General features: G+C 38.3%; 1 protein-coding gene across 1 annotated transcript; it reads left to right on the forward strand.

Annotated features, from left to right (window-relative positions):
• The first annotated feature begins 3,448 nt into the window (after positions 1–3,448).
• Positions 3,449–19,889, forward strand: LOC111384207. Its single transcript, XM_023008468.1, has 6 exons — positions 3,449–3,592; positions 3,676–3,752; positions 11,425–11,488; positions 12,340–12,430; positions 12,506–12,568; positions 19,054–19,889. Exons 1-6 carry the CDS (start codon positions 3,519–3,521, stop codon positions 19,627–19,629), a joined length of 945 nt encoding a protein of 314 aa, XP_022864236.1. The 5' UTR covers positions 3,449–3,518; the 3' UTR covers positions 19,630–19,889.
• The last annotated feature ends 648 nt before the right edge of the window (positions 19,890–20,537 follow it).

A 20,537-nucleotide genomic window follows, 5' to 3' on the forward strand; every position in this document is an offset into this window, starting at 1 on the left:
ATGAGCTGCTCTTTCTTTAACAATTGTGTTAATGGGGCTGCAATTGTACCGTAGTTGTATATAAACTTATGGTAGTACCTAGTAAGCCCTAAGAATCCTTGTAGCTTGGTGACATTGTTAGGCCTTGGCTAATTTTTCATAGCCGTGATCTTACCTTCATCCACTTGTACCCCTTCCTTGGAAATAAAATGCCCCAGATATCCACCTTAACTTGTCCGAATTCACATTTAGAGCGTTTAAAAAAAATTGTTGGTTTTGCAGTATTTTAAAGACGACTCAAATATGTTCCAAGTGTACTTCCCATGAGCGGCTATAAATCAAAATATCATTGAAAAATACAAGGATGAACTTACGTAAAAGAGGCTTAAATAGCATTCATGGTTGCCTAGAATGTGGATGGTGCATTGCACAACCCAATGGGCATCACCAAGTATTTGTAATGCTCATTATGAGTTCGAAATGCAGTCTTGTGTACATCCTTCGGATGGACTCGGATTTGGTGATATTCGGCCCTAAGATCCAGCTTTGTGAAATGCTTGGCTCCATGTAATTCATCAATCATATCATCCATCGTCGGAATTGGAAGCGATCCTTAATCGTGGCTTCATTCAAAGCTCTATAATCTATACAGAATCGCAAACGAACCATCCTTTTTCTTAACCAGTAAAATCGGTCAAGAAAATGGACTGCAACTAGGGTGTATGATCCCATTTTCTAGCATCTCAGCCACTTAACGTTCAGTCTTATTCTTCTGGAAGTGAGCGTACATATAAGGACCCATATTGACAACTGAGACTCTTTCCTTTAATGGTATATGATGGTCGATTTCCATGACAGGAGGTAAAGAGTGAGGTTCTTCAAAATTTTTTAGCAAATTCTTCCAAGAGCTGGTCTATGCCGGTGGCACTTGGGCACTACTTTTATCACCCTCTTTGGTTTCATTGATTAGTATAGCAAATAAAGTTCTCCCACAATCTATTTCCTTCTCAAGAGATTACATTGTAATCTCTGTGGAAGAAGGATCCTTCTGGCCATGAAGCACCTTGGACTCCCCTTGCCAATTAAATCTCATCGATAAGATGTGCCAATCACATAAGACCGGCCTCAACTCTACCAGCCATTGTATGCCCAGCACAATATCCAACTATTCTCTCTTCCATTGCAAAAGAAAAACCTTGGATCTCCAGCGTGACTGCTTCGTGCTTCTCTTGACAACAGAGTTGTCCTCTATCAGCAATTCTCACATTAAATTCGTTGGTAGATGTGATCGGTAGATGAAGGTGACGGGCCACCTTGCCACTTATAAAGTTGTGGCTTGAGCCACTGTCAACCAGCACCATAACATGTTTACCGATGAAAGCCTATAATTTCATGGTACGAGGTCCCTTCCATCATGAAAAAGCATAAAGAGTAATTTTCGCTTGCTCCTCACCCCTTTTTGCTCCAATTCCTTAATTATTGGCCCGGTATTGAGGTTGTGGCCACTGGTTTCTCCAATCTCTTCCTCTCCTCCTTCAATTAAAAAGAGTTGTGGGGGCCCTTGCACTTATGACCAGGGGTGAAGCGCTCGTTGCAATTGAAGCAAAGGCCTCTCTCCCACCTTCGCTGCATCTCTTCCCAGGTTAAGCGCTAACTGGGGAGCCAACCACCTGATTTGGAGCTATTGCTGCCGTGAGGGATTGTGGGTTTGTAGGAGGGCGCGACGGTGGTGCAACTCGGTTCATTTCTATTCGCCCTTGTCGTCGCCTTCTCATGAGCCGGTCATCCTTCATTTTGGCCACCCCAATTGCTTTCCTCAAAGTTTTTGATTTAGTCATGCGCACGTCATCTCCAGTTTCATCTTGTAGGCCTCCAAGGAAAGCTCCAACAAGAGCTGCTTGAGGCCAATCAACTCTGTTAGCTATCCTTTCAAATTTACGTTGATAGTCCTTGAGAGAACCAGTTTGTTTTACTCGAGATAAGGCTTCATCAAAGCACTCATATTTCGTCGGACCAAAACGAGTCATGATTTCCCGTTTAAACACCCGCCAAGTAATCTCCAGTCCTTCATCCCTATAGATTCGCTCGAGCCATTGCCACCATTGGTAGGCCTCGTCCTCCAAATGGAAGGATGCTAATGCAACCTTCTGCGCTTCGGCTGTTTCTTGAAAATCGAAGTACTGAGAAGCTCTGCTCAGCCACTCAGTTGGATCTTCACCATAAAATTTAGGAAAATCCATCTTGGTGAAACACGAGTGGTAGTGTTGGTGAGACCCCTCGTCTCTACCAGACCCTCCTCGAGAAAAAGACGACCCCCTCTCTTCCTAGTTCTAGGATGATTTCTCCCAAGAAAGATGAAACCCCGATAAAGAATCTAGGACCTCCTTTAATTTGTCTTCCATTCCTCGCATCTAAGCTCGTGTCTTCCCTGATTTGGTTGCTGAAAGCTGCAAACCTTCACGCATCTCTTGCAATTCAAACTCCAATTTTTCCAATCGCTCCTTGTTGGTGCCCATGGCGTAACCTGGCTCTGATACCAGATATGTTGGAACCCAGCAATTAGCTCAAGAAGAAAGTTCTGAATTGCAATAGAAATTCTCCAATTAGGGCTGAAGCAAACCACATTTACAATCAATTCAAAAGCTACCCTACTCTACTGCCTAAAGACCTATTTATAGAAACTAAACCAACGGTTACTCCCTAAACAAACTCAACCATAATTCCCACTCTGCATTAAATACAAGTACTTGGTGGGCGACATCCTTCTCTTTAGTTAGCTCCGGTTCCCCTGCCATTCGCCGTTTGAATTGGTCCTCCTTGCTCTGCGATCAACACAGCCACATACTTTGGATTTGCCTTCCTGTTTCTTCAGGGTCTAACAGAAAACTTGTGTGTCTCTGTGTTTATGGTGTACTATTGAACTTTGAGCTTATTTGTGTAATATTCTTCTAGTATTCATTGACACGTTTATGCACTTATTGCTTGAGATCACAATCAATTTTACTGAATCTTGCTTAACATTTCATGCGCTGTGCTAAATATCAAATAAGTATATAATGTACACTACCTCCGTTTTTATTTCTCTCTTTCTTTTATACAACTACACTTAAAATTTTCAACATGGTGAGTATAATTGTTTCAAGCCAAAATCTTTGGTTTTCGACCAGCATGTTTGTCTACCCAATTGTTATAACACAATGTCTACTGCGTCATCACTATATTAATTCTACACTAATGAGAAGTTGCATTTTAATTTGGTGCCTCAAAATAATCAATAAGAGAGTTGATGCAATGAAACCAGAATGTGTACAAATGAGCGTTTTAGACTTTATGTGGTACTGTTTTTGTTATACTAAAATCAATAAGGAGCTAATAAATGGTATTTAGAACTATATAAACAGCTCCGATATTCCTGAAACTGTATGCTTCTATTTATACTCTTTGCTGAGTAAATAAACTAATTTTACTGGTCATGTAGTCATTTGAAGCTTCATTGCTTGTCTCAGAGTAATTTAGGAAAAGTCAATGTGGTTAACAAAATGAAGAATGGCTGGAGAAAATCTCACGACAAGAACTTCACTGGAAATACTAAATTTGATGCATCGCAGAGAGGGTACGTTTGCTTTTTCTACATTTGTTCATTGATAAATTAGGTAAATGGATGTTGTTGCTTCACTTATGTCTAATTATTTGCAGATTTCCCAATACGCAGTTTCATCATAAGCAAAATAAGATAGCAGATTTCAAGTTCAATAATGAAAACCGAAGAAAAGGTGGGGATTGTTAGGGATTTGATATACATCATTCCCTTGTATACTTTTTTCTTACTAATATGCTCCATTATTTGTTGTTGAAAGTGCACAAGTTTGCATACATCTCCTTATCTCCACAACTCTCTGGATATTATTGATGCTGATCTAAAAGTGATAACTTCCACAGCTGCAAAAAATTATAGCACCTGTTTGGTCTCCATTATAATTTAATACTTTTTTCTCTCTCCTCATTTTAACCACACAATTTCTAATAAAATAATATTACATTTAAACCCAGAACTTTTTCCTTCTTTTTAACCACATATTTTTTTAAAAAATCACTATTTCAAATTACATTGTCCCCAAAAACTCATTATAATGGATCCCAAACAGGGGCATAATTTCCTTTCCTCTAATGCCTTGTTTTGCTAGTCTTGGCATTGGCGGACGAGATATTGCAACTATCTAGTTGGCAGGCTATAAATATTGGAAGATGTTGGCTGCGAACTTCTCTTCCACTCTTTTCCCTCATCTCTCTCTCTTTCATTTTTAACATAGAACATTTTCTATTTGCTACCTCTTATCCAAGACATGCAATCAAATGAATTAGAGAGACTGTTCATGTTTTCAAGGGGAGTGGATGTTTGCCTCCAAGAAGACAGACCCTTATGGGGTGGCTTATGGTCTAGAGTGGTGCTCTCTGCTCACTCTTATTGGCCTATGTTAGAGAATAGAGAATCGAAGATAGTTCTGCATTTTTGCTATTGGCTGCTATGTCCTTGGACGATAAGCTTGGAAATTTGTCCGCTTGCTAATTGTTATGAATTACACGCATTAATTCAAGCATGAATTTGACAGATATATGGTAGGTGTATAAGTTTAGAATATTTCCTTATTAGATAGGATTATTTCCTTTTGAGAAATATCCTTTGTATGTATATATATGTGTGTAACCCGTTGATGAATAATATAAGAAAAATTGAGATTTTCCCAAATTAATTAACATGGTATCAGAGTAAGGGTTTATGAGTTCCTGAAGAAAAAAATTTTGGGATTGCTCGGTGGTGGCAAAAGCTTGGGTTACTTTTGGTGATAAATCGACACTTACTTGGGTTACCGCTTGAGGGGTAAAGATCAAAAGAGGCTTCGTTAGTGGTGGAGACTACTTTGCAACGAGAGTCCAGGACCGTTGCGTGATTCTGCCTCAGATTCCCTCTGGTTCGAGCATCGTAATTTGCTTTTGTGTGAGTTTCGACGCCTCTCGCTGCTGGTGTGTGTAGCGGTCAGTGATGGGAGTCACAGGTCGGTAATTTTTTAGCTTCATTGTGTCGATATTCTCCTCCTACGAGTGATTCGATTGGACCAACGGACTGATTTTGGGTTGTGGAGGAAGTCGACTGATTTTGGTGTTCTTGGGCTTTCATCCTTTTAGAACTCATCAGTTTTGTTATTTTTTTCTTATTTTGATTGGTTTACTTTGTTCGGGCTGCTATTATTATTGGATCGCTTTAGTTTGTCAGGATGTATCGCATATTCATGAACTAATGTTAAAGATTTATCAAGCAAAGCAAAAGGGACGAAATCTATTTTAATAATATATTAAGATAAAACAGGTATTTGAAGAAAAGCGTGCCATGTTTCCTTTTACTAGTAATGTGAAAACAATGTAAGAACAAGAAGAGCAGATTGTAATCCAGTGTTTTCCTGCAGGTTTGGGTTCTGAATATGAGGTAGCTCGTACTCAGTTATCGTTGGATTTTATGCGCAATAATAAAGAGATGAAAGAGTAAAATTAACACAAATACTTACGTGGTTCGGCTATGTGCCTACATTTACGAGGGCGAAGCGAAGATAATTTTATTCAGTATGAAAAATAGGGTTACAACATTATTATTTATACTAACTCTAGCCCAAGTCCATTCAAGACTTTAAGGTTTGTACAAAAAAATCCCCTTGTACCGTATCGCGTGGGCGTTTTCCTCACACCCCAACCCATTCAGCATCCCTAATAACTAGACAATGAATTAAACCCAAACGAAGGGGAGCGTAGTGCACCAAACAGAACGGAGCAAAGCGACGACATTGGCCTATTTGATCCATGAAACCTATGTTCCACTCTATATGAGCCACATACACAATAGTTACTCACCAGTGAGGTACTGCTTTCGTTGAGTGATATGTATGGCCGTCTCCTTCGATATGCAAAGACAATGACAAGGAGCAAGGTGTATTACCAAATGAGACGGTAGCTCTAGTTGGCACAAATTCAAAGATAAATAGCAATTATAATAATAAAGGAATAGGTAGAGGTAGTCGAGATAGAATCTCGAGTGATGATTCTCATGGTTGTTATTATTGTGGAGAACAAGGACATGTAAAAATGAATTGTTGGAAATTAAATGGTAAACCAGCAAAATACGCAAGTCAGACTCCTATGAGGAAATTTGCCAGTGTTGCTACTCGGGATGGTCTCTTCCTAACACCTACTACGCTTTCATCTCAACATCAAATTACGATTCCAGCAGATGAATATACTCGCCTTACACAATTTTATGCTTCTCAATAGCTTGTTACACCTTCCAATTCCACTTCCACTCTAACCAACACAAGTAATTATGTAGTGTGTTTTTCTACCTCATCGCACAATTAGGTTGTTGACTCCGGCACCACAGATCATATGGCTGGGAATACAGGTATACTTTCATCATTTCAGTCTTCTAATTTACCATGTGTTACTTTAGCTAATGGTTCCACAACCCCTGTAGTCTAATGTGGGACAACACATCTAACAAACTCTCTACCATTGTCTTCTGTTTTATGTTTACCACAGTTTCCCTTTAATCTGTTATCAGTGAGTCAAATTACTAAATCTCTTAATTTTAGTGTTCTCTTCTTTCCTATCACTGCATTTTTCAGGATCTTGGGACGAAGTAGATTATTAGTAGAGGGCGCGAATTCAATGGCTTGTATGTGCTCGACTCTTCTCTCACACAGATGCGAAGGTCTATTGCATGCATGAGTGCCTCTTCTCTTTTGCAGCTCCATTGTCACTTCAGTCATCCTTCTCTTCCTGTTTTGAAGAAATTATGCCCTAGTCTTAGTCAAGTGTCTCAATTAGATTGTGAGTCGTGTCAATTAGCAAAGCACCACAAGGTACCATATCTATTTAGAAAGAATAAACAGGATGTATTCTCTTTTGATTTAATACATTCTAATATTTGGGGGCCTTGTCCTATTTTATATAAGACTAGTTTTCGTTATTTTGTTACCTTTGTGGATGATTATTCTCGGGTTACTTGGTTATATCTTATGAAAAATCATTGCACCTTTTATGATAAGATCAAAACTTAATTTAATAAATCTATACGTATCTTACGGAGTGATGATGTCAAGAAATATTTCTCATCCACATTTACTTCATTTCTTTTTCAAAATAGCGTTCTTCATTGATCTTCATGTATCGTTACTCCACAACAAAATGGAGTGACAGAATGAAAGAATCGTCATTTAGTGGAAGTTGCATGAGCTTTTCTTTTTCATATGAATGTGGCAAAAGAATTTTTGACAGATGGGAGTCTCTACTACATGTTACTTGATCAATCGTATGCCTTCCTCTATTTTAGATGGTCAAATTCCTTATTCCACTCTATTTCCCTCTCAAACTAGAGTATTTGGATGTCCTTGCTTTATCCAACATATGAGACCTCAAGTTTTTAAGCTTGATCCTAGATCCTTTAAGTGTATATTTTTGGATTATTCTTGACATAAAAAAGGTTATTTATGTTTCTCTCCTTACTTAAGACGACACTTAGTATCTGCTGATGTTACGTTCTTCAAGTTCACACCTTTTCTAGTACTTCTGTATCTAATCCTTCTTTTATTAAGTCTAAGGATGATTTCCATGTTTAAACTGTGACTACACGTGCTACGGGTATCTTCTCGTTCGTCTATTCAACATGTTTACACTCGTCGTGTCTAGCAACCTCCAGTGGCACCTACTACAAACCGTGACTTATCGCCTCTACCTACTGCTTTGCCTCAGGATTCATCACTCCTTCCTGATCCTAGCCTTAATCTTCCAATTGCCCTTCGAAAAGGTAAACGATCATGTACTTATCCCATCTCATCTTTTGTTTCTTACCATGCATTATCAATCTTCTAAGTCCTTCACTGCTTCCTTAGATTGTGTATCAGTATTTAATTTTTTTTCTGAGGCTTAGTCCCATAGTGGTTGGCGAGCGATCATGCAGAAAGAAATGATGGCCCTGCAACGTAATCATACTTGGGATTTGGTTTCCTTACCGCTCAAATAAAAAAGCAATTGGATGTAAGCGAATGTTTACTTTCAAGATAAACCCTGATGGATTTGTTGCTCGATTAAAGGCTCATTTGGTTGCTAAGGGGTATGCTCAAACTTATGGTGTGGATTACTTTGAGACTTTTTCTCTAGTTACTAAGCTTACTTCTGTTTAGTTATTAATTTCTCTTGCCGCTACTTATCATTGGCCACTTCACCAACTGGATGTTAAAAATGCATTCCTCCATGATGATTTGCACAAAGAAGTTTACATGGAGCAACCATTAGGATTTGTTACTCAGGGGGGAGTCAAAGAAGGTATGCAAACTGCAAAAATCATTGTATGGTTTGAAACAATCACCACGTGCCTAGTTTGGGAGATTTAGTGAGGTTTTAATTGAATTTGGCTTGCAAAAAAGTGCATATGATCACTCAATATTCTTTAACCAATTTACAACGGGGTGTATTTTATTAGTGGTATACGTTGATGATATTGTGATTACTAGTAGTGATAGTAGAGGCATAAGTATGCTGAAGGCTTTCCTAGGCACAAAATTTTAGACAAAGGAGTTAGGTGCTTTGAAATATTTCTTCGGGATAGAGGTCTCTCGAAGTGGTAAAGGAGATTTTCTATCTCGAAGGAAATATGTTTTAGACCCACTAGATGAAACAGGTTTAGCCGAAGCAAAACTTGGTGATGCTCCCATGATACCAACTGTAAAACTCGGGGTTGAAGATGGAGAGAAATACAAGAGGGTGGTGGGCAAATTGAACTCTCACAATTACTCATCTGGATATAGCCTTTCCAGTAATTGTTGTTAGTCAGTTTATGTCATCTCCTAGAACTTCACATTAGGATGTTGTAACTCATATATTAAAATATCTCAAAGGAGCTCTAGGACGTGGAATTCTATATAGAGATCATGGTCATTTTAGATTTGTTGGTTTCTCAGATGCTGATTGGCTCTCCTATGGATAGATGCTCTACTACAGGGTATTGTATTTTCGTAGGGGGTACTTTAGTGTCTTGGAAGAGTAAGAAACAAAGTGTTGTAGCTTGATCAAGTGCAGAATCTGATTATCGAGCTATGACACAGGTAACTTGTGAACTTATATGGTTACATCACTTGGGGAGATTAGCATCGATATGTCCCAGTTTATTAGCTTGTTGTGTGATAATCAAGCAGTTATTCACATTGCCACTAATCCAGTATTTCACGAGAGAACAAAAAACATAGAGGCAGACTATCATTTTGTTCGTGAAAAATTAGAGCAAGGGTTGATTTCGACTAAGCATGTAAGGACGGGATTAATTGGCTAATGTGTTCACTAAAACTTTAGCTGGAAATCGAGTAAACTATATTTGTAACAAGTTGGACATGATTGATTTCTATGCTCCAGCTTGAGGGGGAGTGTTATGAACTGTCCGCATTAATTTAAGCATGAATTTGATAGATATATGGTAGGTGTACATGTCTAGAATATTTCTTTATTAGATAGGATTATTTCCTTTTGAGAAATATCAGTTGTATGTATATATGTGTGTGTAACCCGTTGGTGAATAATATAAGAAAAATTGAGATTTTCTCAAATCAGTTAACACTAATGTAATTTGGGATTGTCCACGTGCCTGCATGTCTGTCTAGAGGGAAGCATCTTTGTGCTAGTAAATTTACATATATAGCATCCATGGATACTTTTACGTTTTTTGTTGATTTCAGTGTGGGAAACTAGAATTTTTATGTGAAACTTACAAGGTTTGCATTATTTGGCGTCTCTAATTCTCAGCGGTCCCTCTTTCACGATGATGACGAGTATGATTAATCTTAGTAATTTGAGTAATTCCTTGTAAACAAATGAGTAATGTTCTTATTTATTGTGCCATTGTGATGAATGAATCACCAATTATGGATTTCATGGTTCCATGTGATTCCCTTGCAATACCTTTTGTGGGTGAAAAAATGTGCTAGGCAAACTACTAACTAGCATCATTTGAAACCATCTCTGCTTTGCTATTGCATTCCGATGTAACAGAGTTCGGTGGCAGCTCACACATGGTTATATATATATATGATATAGGGTAAATTGCAGCCACCATCCCAACCTTTACTTTTTTTGCACTTCTATGCCTTACTTTTGTTTCTTGGCATCCGCGTCCTAAACCTTTGGTAAATTAGTGGCTATCGTCCTTGATAACAGTTTTGGTCCAATATTACAGTTAGTGTAGAAAGACAATATTTCCATAAGTTTAAATACAAAAACAGATGCAATTTTATTTTATTTTTTGAAAAAAGCAGAAAAATAGTAAATCTGTTCTTCATCTTGCACACACATTTCCAGGGCAGAGGTTACTCCTAAACATCTCCCAACCCCATCCCAAGCCACCACCCTTGCCCCCATCGGTTCCTACGGCTTCCATTCCCCCCATCCTAGCCACCATAAATTCTCCACGACAGCCCCACCAACGCTGTGAGTGTCGGAAACAACAGCAGCGAGTCATTGAAAATCAAATTAAATATTCAGACTTCAAGTTTTTTGCTTCCTTCAACAACAGCAAAAAATGTTGGGCTATTGCTTCAAATTCATGACAGGAGAGAAATTGAATGTAGAAATTAAATTCACCAAACAAAGAAGGTGAATTGAGGTTTGATAGGGTAATGCAGATCTATTCACTGTGTGAATGTTGGGGATTTGAAGGGTTTAGTGGCTGGATATTTCCAAAGTTTAGTCTACCACTATTAATCTCTCAGTACATTACCACACATTTCAGTGGTTCAATCTTTTCATGTTTTGGAGTGAATTTTTTCATAAAATAATTCTTGGATTACATCTTAAAAGTAGTAACTTTCCTGCGAATCTAGTTTCAGCAATTGAATTGATTTGTTTGTTGATTCTTTTGGATTTGTCTACAAGTCATTTGATGATTAGTGGTAGAATTTTTTTGAGACCACCAGTGTCCAGAGCAATTAGTGTGCCAGTCACCAATGCCTAGCATAAGCTAAGCGCGCGTGCGCGCGCACACACATATAACGGAAATAATCTCCTAAGCACCGGTGCTTAGCTTATGTTGAGCACCGATGACATGACACACTATTTAATTGGTGAATCTTTATATATATATATATATATATATATAGACACCTTGCTTACGCATACATGGTCAGCCTCAAAAGGTCTTAAATTTCCAACATTTGGTTATTTATATCTATACTTCTATGGCAAAACTTGTTTTACATTACAGTTATTGCCTCTAAAGTTTGTTGAATCGTATAGACTTTCTGGCTTTTAACTTCTAACATCTCCTATTAATGATGTCTGTTTTTCATTCATCACCAGTATCCATTATTCATGGTTTTTCTAGTATTGTGTAACACCCTTTTTTTGTGTAATAAACAGGGCATGAGAATGTAAACCTTACCCACTCTGATTCCAACAAGCTAATTCAAGTCAGGGAAAGAAGGTATGAATAATTTTTATTTTTTTATTTTTAATGTAGATGCAGGGAAAGTAGAATCATTGCTCATTTCTTTTCTGATAGCTCTAAGTTCGGAAGGAAGGAACCCTATTACCCACTTTCATTCCCCCCCCCCCCTTCTCTATTTAATATTTTAATTTTAATCCTTGCTTTTTTCTTTTTAAATGTTTTTGAACTAAAGACACGATTGGGTTGAAGTTGTCTTAATGCCTCAATAGGTATTTAATTTTGTTAAGAGATTAATCTAAGAGATGCCAAAGGTTCAGTGTTCAAATTAGGATCTATTTTACCCCAAATATTGTATAATCAAACCATGGGCCTATTGATGCATGTTTGTCTTGTTAAGAGGCATTCAGTGACTGTCAGAGAAGCCGTTTAATTTATTTAGTAATGGCAGAAGCTTTTGTTCAGATATAGTGCTGTCAATGACCTGGATTGACAGTGGATCTATGTTCACTGGGAGTTAGCATCAATTGCTTTTTGTATATTCATTTCATTAAGCCCATGTTTGATTCCCATTACTTGAAAATGAAAACGGGGGGAGTAGTATTTTTTAGAAAAATGAGTGGTTGAAAAAGAAGGAAAAATTTTCGATTTACGCGTAATATTATTTTATGAAAAATTGTGTGGTTGAAAATAGGATAGAGAAAAATGTAATGTAATGTAATTTAATTTAATGGGGATCAAACAGGGGCTAAGTTTCATTTTTGTAAACTGTGGAATCTGTTGTAGTTATCAATATATTTTTCCTTTTCTTGCCTTCTTTAACCACTCACTTTTGCTTCCACTTGTTTGAGATTCTTATTTGTTTTCCTTTTCTTGTCTTTTAAATTAAGAGCTCTCTCTCTGAACTACACGGAACAAGAAATTCAACAATGGCGCGAAGAACGCAGGAAAAATCACCCATCGAAAACCAAGACTGAGAAAGTATGTGCATCTGCAATAACTGTGTAATATTTAGGTTTGAAGATGGAATTGTCTTATAATAGACTTCATTTACAGAAGTTGAAAGAAGATGAGACAGACCCCATGGCCATTGATGCAGTTGCCAAGATACGACGTCAGGTATCTGGACTTGCTTTTACTGATCAGAAACTGATTTTTTTTTTTGATAAGTAATCAAATATTTTATTAATCATAGATAATATACAGGAAGTGTATTATCAATTAATACAAGACGAAAATAATATGAAATTGGGCAACCCGTCTATGCGAGTAATAGCCACAACATTAAATCAAGTATACAGTGTCAAATAAAACAATTCTTTAATCTGCTTTATTGTCCGTGATTATCGTCGAAACAGCGGCTATCTCTCCCTTCACATACACGAGATGATGTATCCTGGGACAAGGTTTCAAACAATCTTGCTATCTTTATTACAAAATCATCTCCCCCATGCTTTCTAAACATCCTCCATATGCTGTGGAAACACCCAATCCATGTGTTGAGAAGCCAAAATATCGTTCCATAGGGTGCGAGCATCGTAATAATGAAGGAACAAATGGTCAATCGTCTCCCCATTCCTCCGACACATATAGCACCATTCTGTAACATAAAAGCCCCTATATCGGAGGTTATCCACTGTTAACACATGTCCCTTAACAACCGTCCATAGAAAAAATGACTCGAGGGGGCAGTTTACAACGCCATACCTTCTTTCATGGGAATGAACTCTCCTCAGGTTCCAATGAAGATCTAGAATAAGAGCTTACTGAGAAAATGCCATCGCGTGCTAACCTCCACATGCTACGATCACTTTCGCCCTCCCTGACGTGCACCTCATACAAAGAGGTCAGGAGTAGTGCATAATCATCCAATTCCCAGTCCTGTAGACCCCTCTCAAAAGCGATATTCTAGCTGGGATTCCCATTATGCGCATGCACCATATGATGTAGCATTACATAAACATAGTGATGTAGGATTACATAAACATAGAGGCAATCACATGGAAGGAGAAGAGGGGAAGTAGAAACCAGAAAAGAACGAGAAAGAAGTAGGAGAAGAAGAAGAAAGAGAGGAGGAGGGGCAGTGGAAAAAGAAGAAACTTGTCTGCAACACTCAATTCATTTCATTCCATCAAATCTTTCTCTTACATAAAGGCTGCATACATATATAAATTCCAAAACATAAAAGGGCCTTGGGCCAGCCCATAAATACAGCCCAATTAAACTAATCAAGCATGAAATAAATAACACCCAAGTAAAAGCCCAAAATAGGTGATGTCCTCATCAACTCTCCCAGGGTGGGAGGAAAAACTCGACTCAGTCGAGTGGATAAGACATAAAAGAACATGGCAGACGATCTTTCTGAAGAACCAAATATCGAAACTCAAGCTTGATCCAGATTTGTTGGAGCGTCGCTCTGACAATCCATATAGAATCAGACTCAGGTTGATCTACCCAACGAACAAGAAAGCACCGAATCTTTCTATCATTGGTCAACACAATCTGTTCATCTAAAATAACATCAATTTTGTCATTGCGTGCTATAATAGGTAGTATTTGAATGGACATAGCAAAAGATTCAATGTGAGAGTTCCCAAGTGGAGATAGAAAATGATCATCAAAAGTGTTAAAATAGCCTTTGTAAGCGTCGAAGCCCTTAACAATTAAAATAGGTTGGTGGTCATAATGCGATGAAAAATGATTGACATATGCATTTGAACCAACATGCTTTGAAATTTCAAAAGGACCAGCATTATGGGCTTGCAGTGTAACATAATCCCCAATGTTAAATTCAAAATGTTGTTTGTGCCAATCAGCTCGAGGTTTATATAATGCATTACTTGCGTCAAGTTGTTTATTGATCTCAGTATGCAAGTCATGAAGATGATACACAAATGCTTTAGCTGACAACGACACGCTAGCATGCAGGGACATGGGAATGAGATTTAACGACCACCTAGACTCATAACTATGAACAACTTCAAATGGATTTAAACTTAGAGACCGATTCATAGAATTGTTATATGCAATTTGAACAGTTGGGGGATCAAGTCTCAATTTTCAAGATTTTACTGGACTAGAGATTTGAATAAATTGCTAGGACTTTGGTTAACGACTTCATTTTGACCATCAGTTTGAGGTTGGTTTGCATTGGAGAATTTCGGTTTAATGCTAACCATAGGCAACTGGGTTCTCCAAAAGTGACCAGTGAAATCATGGGACATAGTATCTGGAGTCTCGGGAAGAGTCTGGATGCCACCTATCATCATCATCAAAATCTTCTATTTTAAGTTCATGTACTAAATCTTCTAAAGACTCTTCTATTACATTCTTTCGTTCTTTTATGATTAAGACTCGATTAGGACATTTGGAAGAGATGTGGCCAAAGTCCTTACAGCTGATGCATAGCAAGTGAGAAGAAGTCCTTGGAGTTTCACAAATTTTACGCATATTTTCCAAGATTGGAGGAACATTAGACGGGGGAGGTCCTATAAGGGACTTAACAGGAGAAAGTGGAGCAAATGAGACAGAAGAATGGTTGTCAATATACCTTCTATATGGAGAAGGGGGCCTTGGACTATCACGATCTTTACACTTATTTTTTCAAATGGAAGGAACACTAGACAAGGAAGGCTTTATGACAGACTCATGTTGAGGTGATGCTAATGACATGGGTGAACGATGGTGATCATGCTTTTCATATGGAGTACTAATAGTCAACTCATAATCTTGGGCTAAAGAATAAGCGTAATCAAGAATAGTGACACCTCGAAGGAAAAGCTCACGCCTAAGATCATCTCTTAGACCTGAGCTAAACCTACTCAAAGTCGTGGTCTCATCCTCAATGACATGACATTTGGTTCAAAATTCTTCAAATTGTGTAATATACTCAGTCACTAATCGATTTCCTTGTTTAAGAGCAGTCCATTGAGTAAAAACTTCAAAATCTAAGCAACCATCAAAAGGAAGAGTGTTTAATTTAATCTCTCTAAAGTAACTCTCCTTATGACGAGGAAGGGAATGAGTACCGTGACGGTCATAGGCTCGTTTTCGCCCACGAACTCGATCCCTATCACTATGATCGTGTCGAAAATATTTTTGATCTACTCGTCGATGAGGACAATGTCTATTATGGGATACTTTAGAATTATCAACGTCGATTGAATGAGGGATTTGCTTAAAATTGTTCAAATTAGCAAAGAGGGCCTTACTATCTTCAAGAGTAGCAGTCATCTCTGTTTAGATAGCTGCTATTTGTTGAGTGAGCGCATCAAATTGTGAAGAGTCCATATTTAAGTACTAATACTAGTGACAAGTTGACAAGTATGCATCGTTGTATAATAGCTAAATGATGTGTAATAGAGAGATCAATGAACAATAAGTGCAAGCAATGAAAAATAACAACTTGAGCCCTTTTTTTAAAATTTTTAATTTTAAGATTAAATAAATCCAAATACGGCAAGCTTATCCTGCTAGTATATGTAAAATAGCAAAGTAAGGATCAAATACTAGTCAAAACCTAATCACGTAAAATAAGTGAGGTAAAAGTGGAATTTAATGAAGGTAACGTGTCCAATTATGTGAGTTAGGTACAAACTGGAATAACATCATCACACAAAAATATTGATGTAATTTTAAATTAACAGTAATATAAATCAAATATATATAAAAATTCGGTAATTCCCCTTTTTGTTCACTGAAATGACTGGGTCGATCAACAGGACAAGAAGAGGTACCTGCAAAATGATGTTAGAAAATATATTTTTTGGTCTCTCTCTCTCTTTTTTTTTTTTTTTCCTTTTTTTCACTTGCAAAATCAAACCAAATTACATATGAACAATAGGGCAATAACTGAGCCCACTTTGCAAAATTGGGCCCAAATTAAATTCAAATTTTCAATCAAACATAAGCCCAAGCCCAATCTTAGCCCAGTCATTTTCCCCCACCATATCTACGCGATCTGTATGAGATTTGGGTCGAGTGGAGGTGATTAAGAGCGGCGCTGCTGTGAGGACGACTGGCGGTTGGTGTGGCGGTGCTGGTTACGGGTGGTATCGACGGACGCAAGGTAGAGCTTCTGGCTGTCGCGAGCGGCGCAACTTAGAGAAGACACTGGCTCGCCTTTCGTGTTGGTCTGACGACGTGGTGGCTTGGGTTGGCGAAGGTTGGTGGTTGCCATGAGTGAAGGTACTGTGGCGGTGGTTTGAATTGAGTTTTAGTGTGATGGGAGGCTTGGGTCGCTGGTTTAGAAGTGATGAAGAGGCTGAAGGTTTTGGGTTGGATTAGAGGTCTCTGTGTGTGGGCTATGGGTTGTCGGCGACTGCAATTGAAGGTGGGAGATCGTAGAAGGTGAAAGGGATAGTGGTGGTATGGCGGTTGGCGTCGGTAATTGATGGGTGGCGTGCGGTGTGTAGTTGCCGGTAAAGTACCGTGTTACGGGGCTTATGAATTTGTGTTTTCGATAGTGGGGAATTTGGATGAAGACGTGGGGTGTAGGAGAGTCAGGTTTTGAGAAACTCCGGGGTGTTGGAAAGTTGTAGGATGATGGGCTGAATATATGTCTATTGTAGCGGATGAAGTGTTGGGTTTACTGGACGTCTGGACTCTCAATGAAGGGTAGGCTGTTAACTGTTGACACGAGGAAGATTGCTGGGTTGTTGCAACTATTCTGATGCATGAAAAATCCCAAGTTTGGCTCTGAAACTAAGTTGATGTAGCATTACATAAACATAGAGTGATGTAGGATTACTTAAACATAGAAGCAATCACATGGAAGGAGAAGAGGGGAAGTAGAAACTAGAAAAGAACGAGAAAGAAGACGAGAAGAAAAAGAAAGAAGAGAAAGAGGGGCGGTGGAAAAGGAAGAAACTTGTCTGCAACACTCAATTCATTTCATTACATCAAATCTGTCTCTCACATAAAGGCTGCATACATATATAAATTCCAAAACATAAAAGGGCCTTGGGCCAACCCAATTAAACTAATAAAGCATGAAATAAAAACAACCAAGTAAAAGCCCAAAATAGGTGATGTCCTCATCACCATAGCCTGCGGCATCAAAGTAATACGATACATGGAAGGATACTCTGCTCTTAATAGCCGATCTCTACACCAACAATCATCCTAGAATCTGATAGTATTGCTATTCCCCACTCATACGTCAATCTACATCCACAAATTCACCCTATAAGAACCACGATCTTTGACTGAGCTCCCCCTCTAGAACACCATATTTCGCCTCTATAATCTTTCTCGAAAAGCTTTCCCTCTCCACACCGAATCGCCACAACTACTTACCCAACAAGGCCTTATTAAACAATACAAAACTCCTCAATCCGAGGCTCCCAATTTTTATGGGACTCTCCTTCCCCAAACCGTCCCATAGAAACTCCCTTTGAATCATCTCTAATCTTTAATGGGGATAGGAAACAATGATAAGAAGTAGGTGGGTAGATTTGATAGAGTGGACTTAATGAGCGTAAGACGGCCTTTTTTTGAGAGGTACATACGATTCCAACCTGCTAACCTCCTCTCCACCCTTTCCACAATACTATTACAAATGTATATGTTTTTAAACCGTGCTCCTAAGGGAAGCCCAAGATAGGACATAGGCAGTTGCGTAGTCCTACGATCCAATATGGCCGCCAACTCCTCCACATAAGCGACATCCCCAACTGTGATGGCCTTAGATTTTCCCAAATTAATTTTCAATCCAAATACAGCTTCAAAGCATAGTAACAAACGACGCAAGTTCTTTAATTGCTCAGCCTCTGCATCACAAAAGATTAATGTATCGTCTACAAATAGCAAATTGGATACCTGTAACTGGTTAGTCATAAAGCCCTTTAACAGACTTTCTCCCACAACTTTCTCAAGCATACTACTTAAGAGCCTCCATAACAATGACAGACAATAATGGAGACAACGAATCCCCTTGCCTCAAACCTCTACTACTCCGGAAATAACCCTCAGAAGTGCCATTTACCAAAATCGAATAGGAGACCGTAGATATACAAAACTGAATCTAAAAGCACCGATTGGTGAACACTGCCTGTAGACTGTAAAGTGAAGAAGTGAAATCATTTATGACTCAGGCTTTTTCATTGTGGTTGCATTGTTAATGAAGTCACACGATGAGGACTGGTTCCTTGCAAATGCACACAAGTCCCCTTGGTATTTCCTTCTACTGGTCGGATAGATACTAGCTACTTACTTGACGTGGAGTGGGTATATATATGGTGCCTACAGGTTTATATGCTTGATGATTCTGTTCATTTTCACCTTCCTTGTCATTTATTGATATCATTTGTCACCATCATCTACTAAACACCTCTCTCAATAAGTTCAACGGTAAATATGAAAAACCTTTGTGCTTGTTTGGGAAAAATTATAATGAGATTATAATGAAGACGAGTAATAGGTCCCACAAAATATGTGGATAATAAGCGGGTAGCAGTAGCGAATGGGTGGTTGAAATTAATGTTTGACTTTAACTTTAAATTATATGGTGATTATAATGAAACCCAAACAAGCTCTTAGTTACTTCTGAAAGATTCTTGTTTTCCAATGTTCTAAACGGATTACAAATTCCAACTTTCTTGCAGCAACTCAAGGAGGTCTTAGCGAAGCAAGCTGAATTGGGTTGTGAAGTTGCAGAAATACCATCTTGCTATTTATCAGATTCTGTGCAACAAGCAGATGAAAGGGGAGAAAATAAAAGGGCATTCAATAAGAGGGAAAGGTTTCAGAAGGGTCTCAACAAACGGGGAAGATTCCACCAAAATGACCGGTTCTCTAAGAGGCAAAGGCTAAACCATGATTCAGCAAACTTGCATGGTCAAAACAATCACTTTACTAAGAGGCAGAGTGTGGCAAATGATGGCTCCATGAAACAATGTACGACTAACAAAAAGGAGCCATCTCTTTTGCAGAAACTTTTGAGTTCTGATATTAGAAGAGATAAGCGGCATCTGTTGCAGGCTTTTAGGTTCATGGTGATGAATTCGTTCTTCCAAGAATGGCCCGAGAAGCCTCTGAAATTCCCTGTAGTTATTGTCAAAGAACCAGGAGAGGAAAGCAAAATTGCAGAGGAGGAATATACTCAGATAATGAAACATTGTAATGAAGACGCCGATGAGTGCAGCAAGAATGAAGCTGATGTCATAAGTAAAAATTCCTGATGAAGTGTTGCTAAATATGAAGTGAAAAACCATAAGTATGACTGTAGCACAAATCCTTAACTCGTTTATATTTCTTTTGAATGTGAATTTCTACGTTATGTTTAGTACAGAATCCTTAAGTATGACTGTAGGCCCAACTTTTCAACTGAAAGTAGCACACAGAATTGAGAGAAAATTAGTTGCATTCTTGAGAGCTTCAAGTTGGGCATTTAAGTTTGTTAACATTTGGCAGCTAACTCTATCAAGATACGAGTTTGGAAGCTCTCATCTTTATCCGAGCTTACTAATCTTAGTTGGAGCTCTTACATGAACTTTAAAACCGGAATTTCACTTTTTTTCTTATCGAAACGAGGCCTTTTTGTATCACGTCGGGTTCCAAATGTGTTGAGCTATCTTGAACTTGGACTGCTCTGTCCAAATCTATTCCCTCAAGTGTTGTGTCATGTTATGCGTAACACGTTTACCTACGAATAACTTTTCAGATCAAATATTTTTCGAGTGGGTGAGAAGAGCACTTGGTGTCGTCCATTAGATACCGTTGGTCGAAGCTTGGTGACATCAAGCCTAAGTTGGTATCTAAAATTAAATCATTATTAAAGCTCAATTAAGGCAGATTAGCCGTAGTGGTAAGTGGTAAAATCTAAAATGTGACACTCCATAAATGGTGAGTTTCCATCAATGGAAAGCCCCATAAATACTGATTTGATGCCTTGTGCATTCATAAGCCCTGAGTGCATATTAATGGTTCATTTGGTTGAACTTCTGTAAAGATAAAGTTGTTTATAATACTAAGAAACTGTTTTTGAACATGTTAAGATATTTTTAAATGTATTTTGTCTGACTAAAAGAGCTTTTAAAGAAGAAGAATGTTATCTGATATTAATGGAGGTAAAACACCAATCTAGGCG

The sequence above is a fragment of the Olea europaea genome, chromosome 3, assembly GCF_002742605.1.
Source record: "Olea europaea var. sylvestris chromosome 3, O_europaea_v1, whole genome shotgun sequence".
In the NCBI taxonomy this organism is placed as follows: domain Eukaryota; kingdom Viridiplantae; phylum Streptophyta; class Magnoliopsida; order Lamiales; family Oleaceae; genus Olea; species Olea europaea.

Excerpts from the sequence above, each read along its gene's own strand:
- LOC111384207 (XM_023008468.1), top strand. The coding sequence starts at position 3,519 with ATGAAGAATGGCTGGAGAAAATCTCACGACAAGAACTTCACTGGAAAT. Across the intron at positions 3,753-11,424 it reads TAATGAAAACCGAAGAAAAG|GGCATGAGAATGTAAACCTT; the intron begins GTGGGGATTGTT and ends TGTAATAAACAG. Across the intron at positions 12,569-19,053 it reads TTGCCAAGATACGACGTCAG|CAACTCAAGGAGGTCTTAGC; the intron begins GTATCTGGACTT and ends ACTTTCTTGCAG.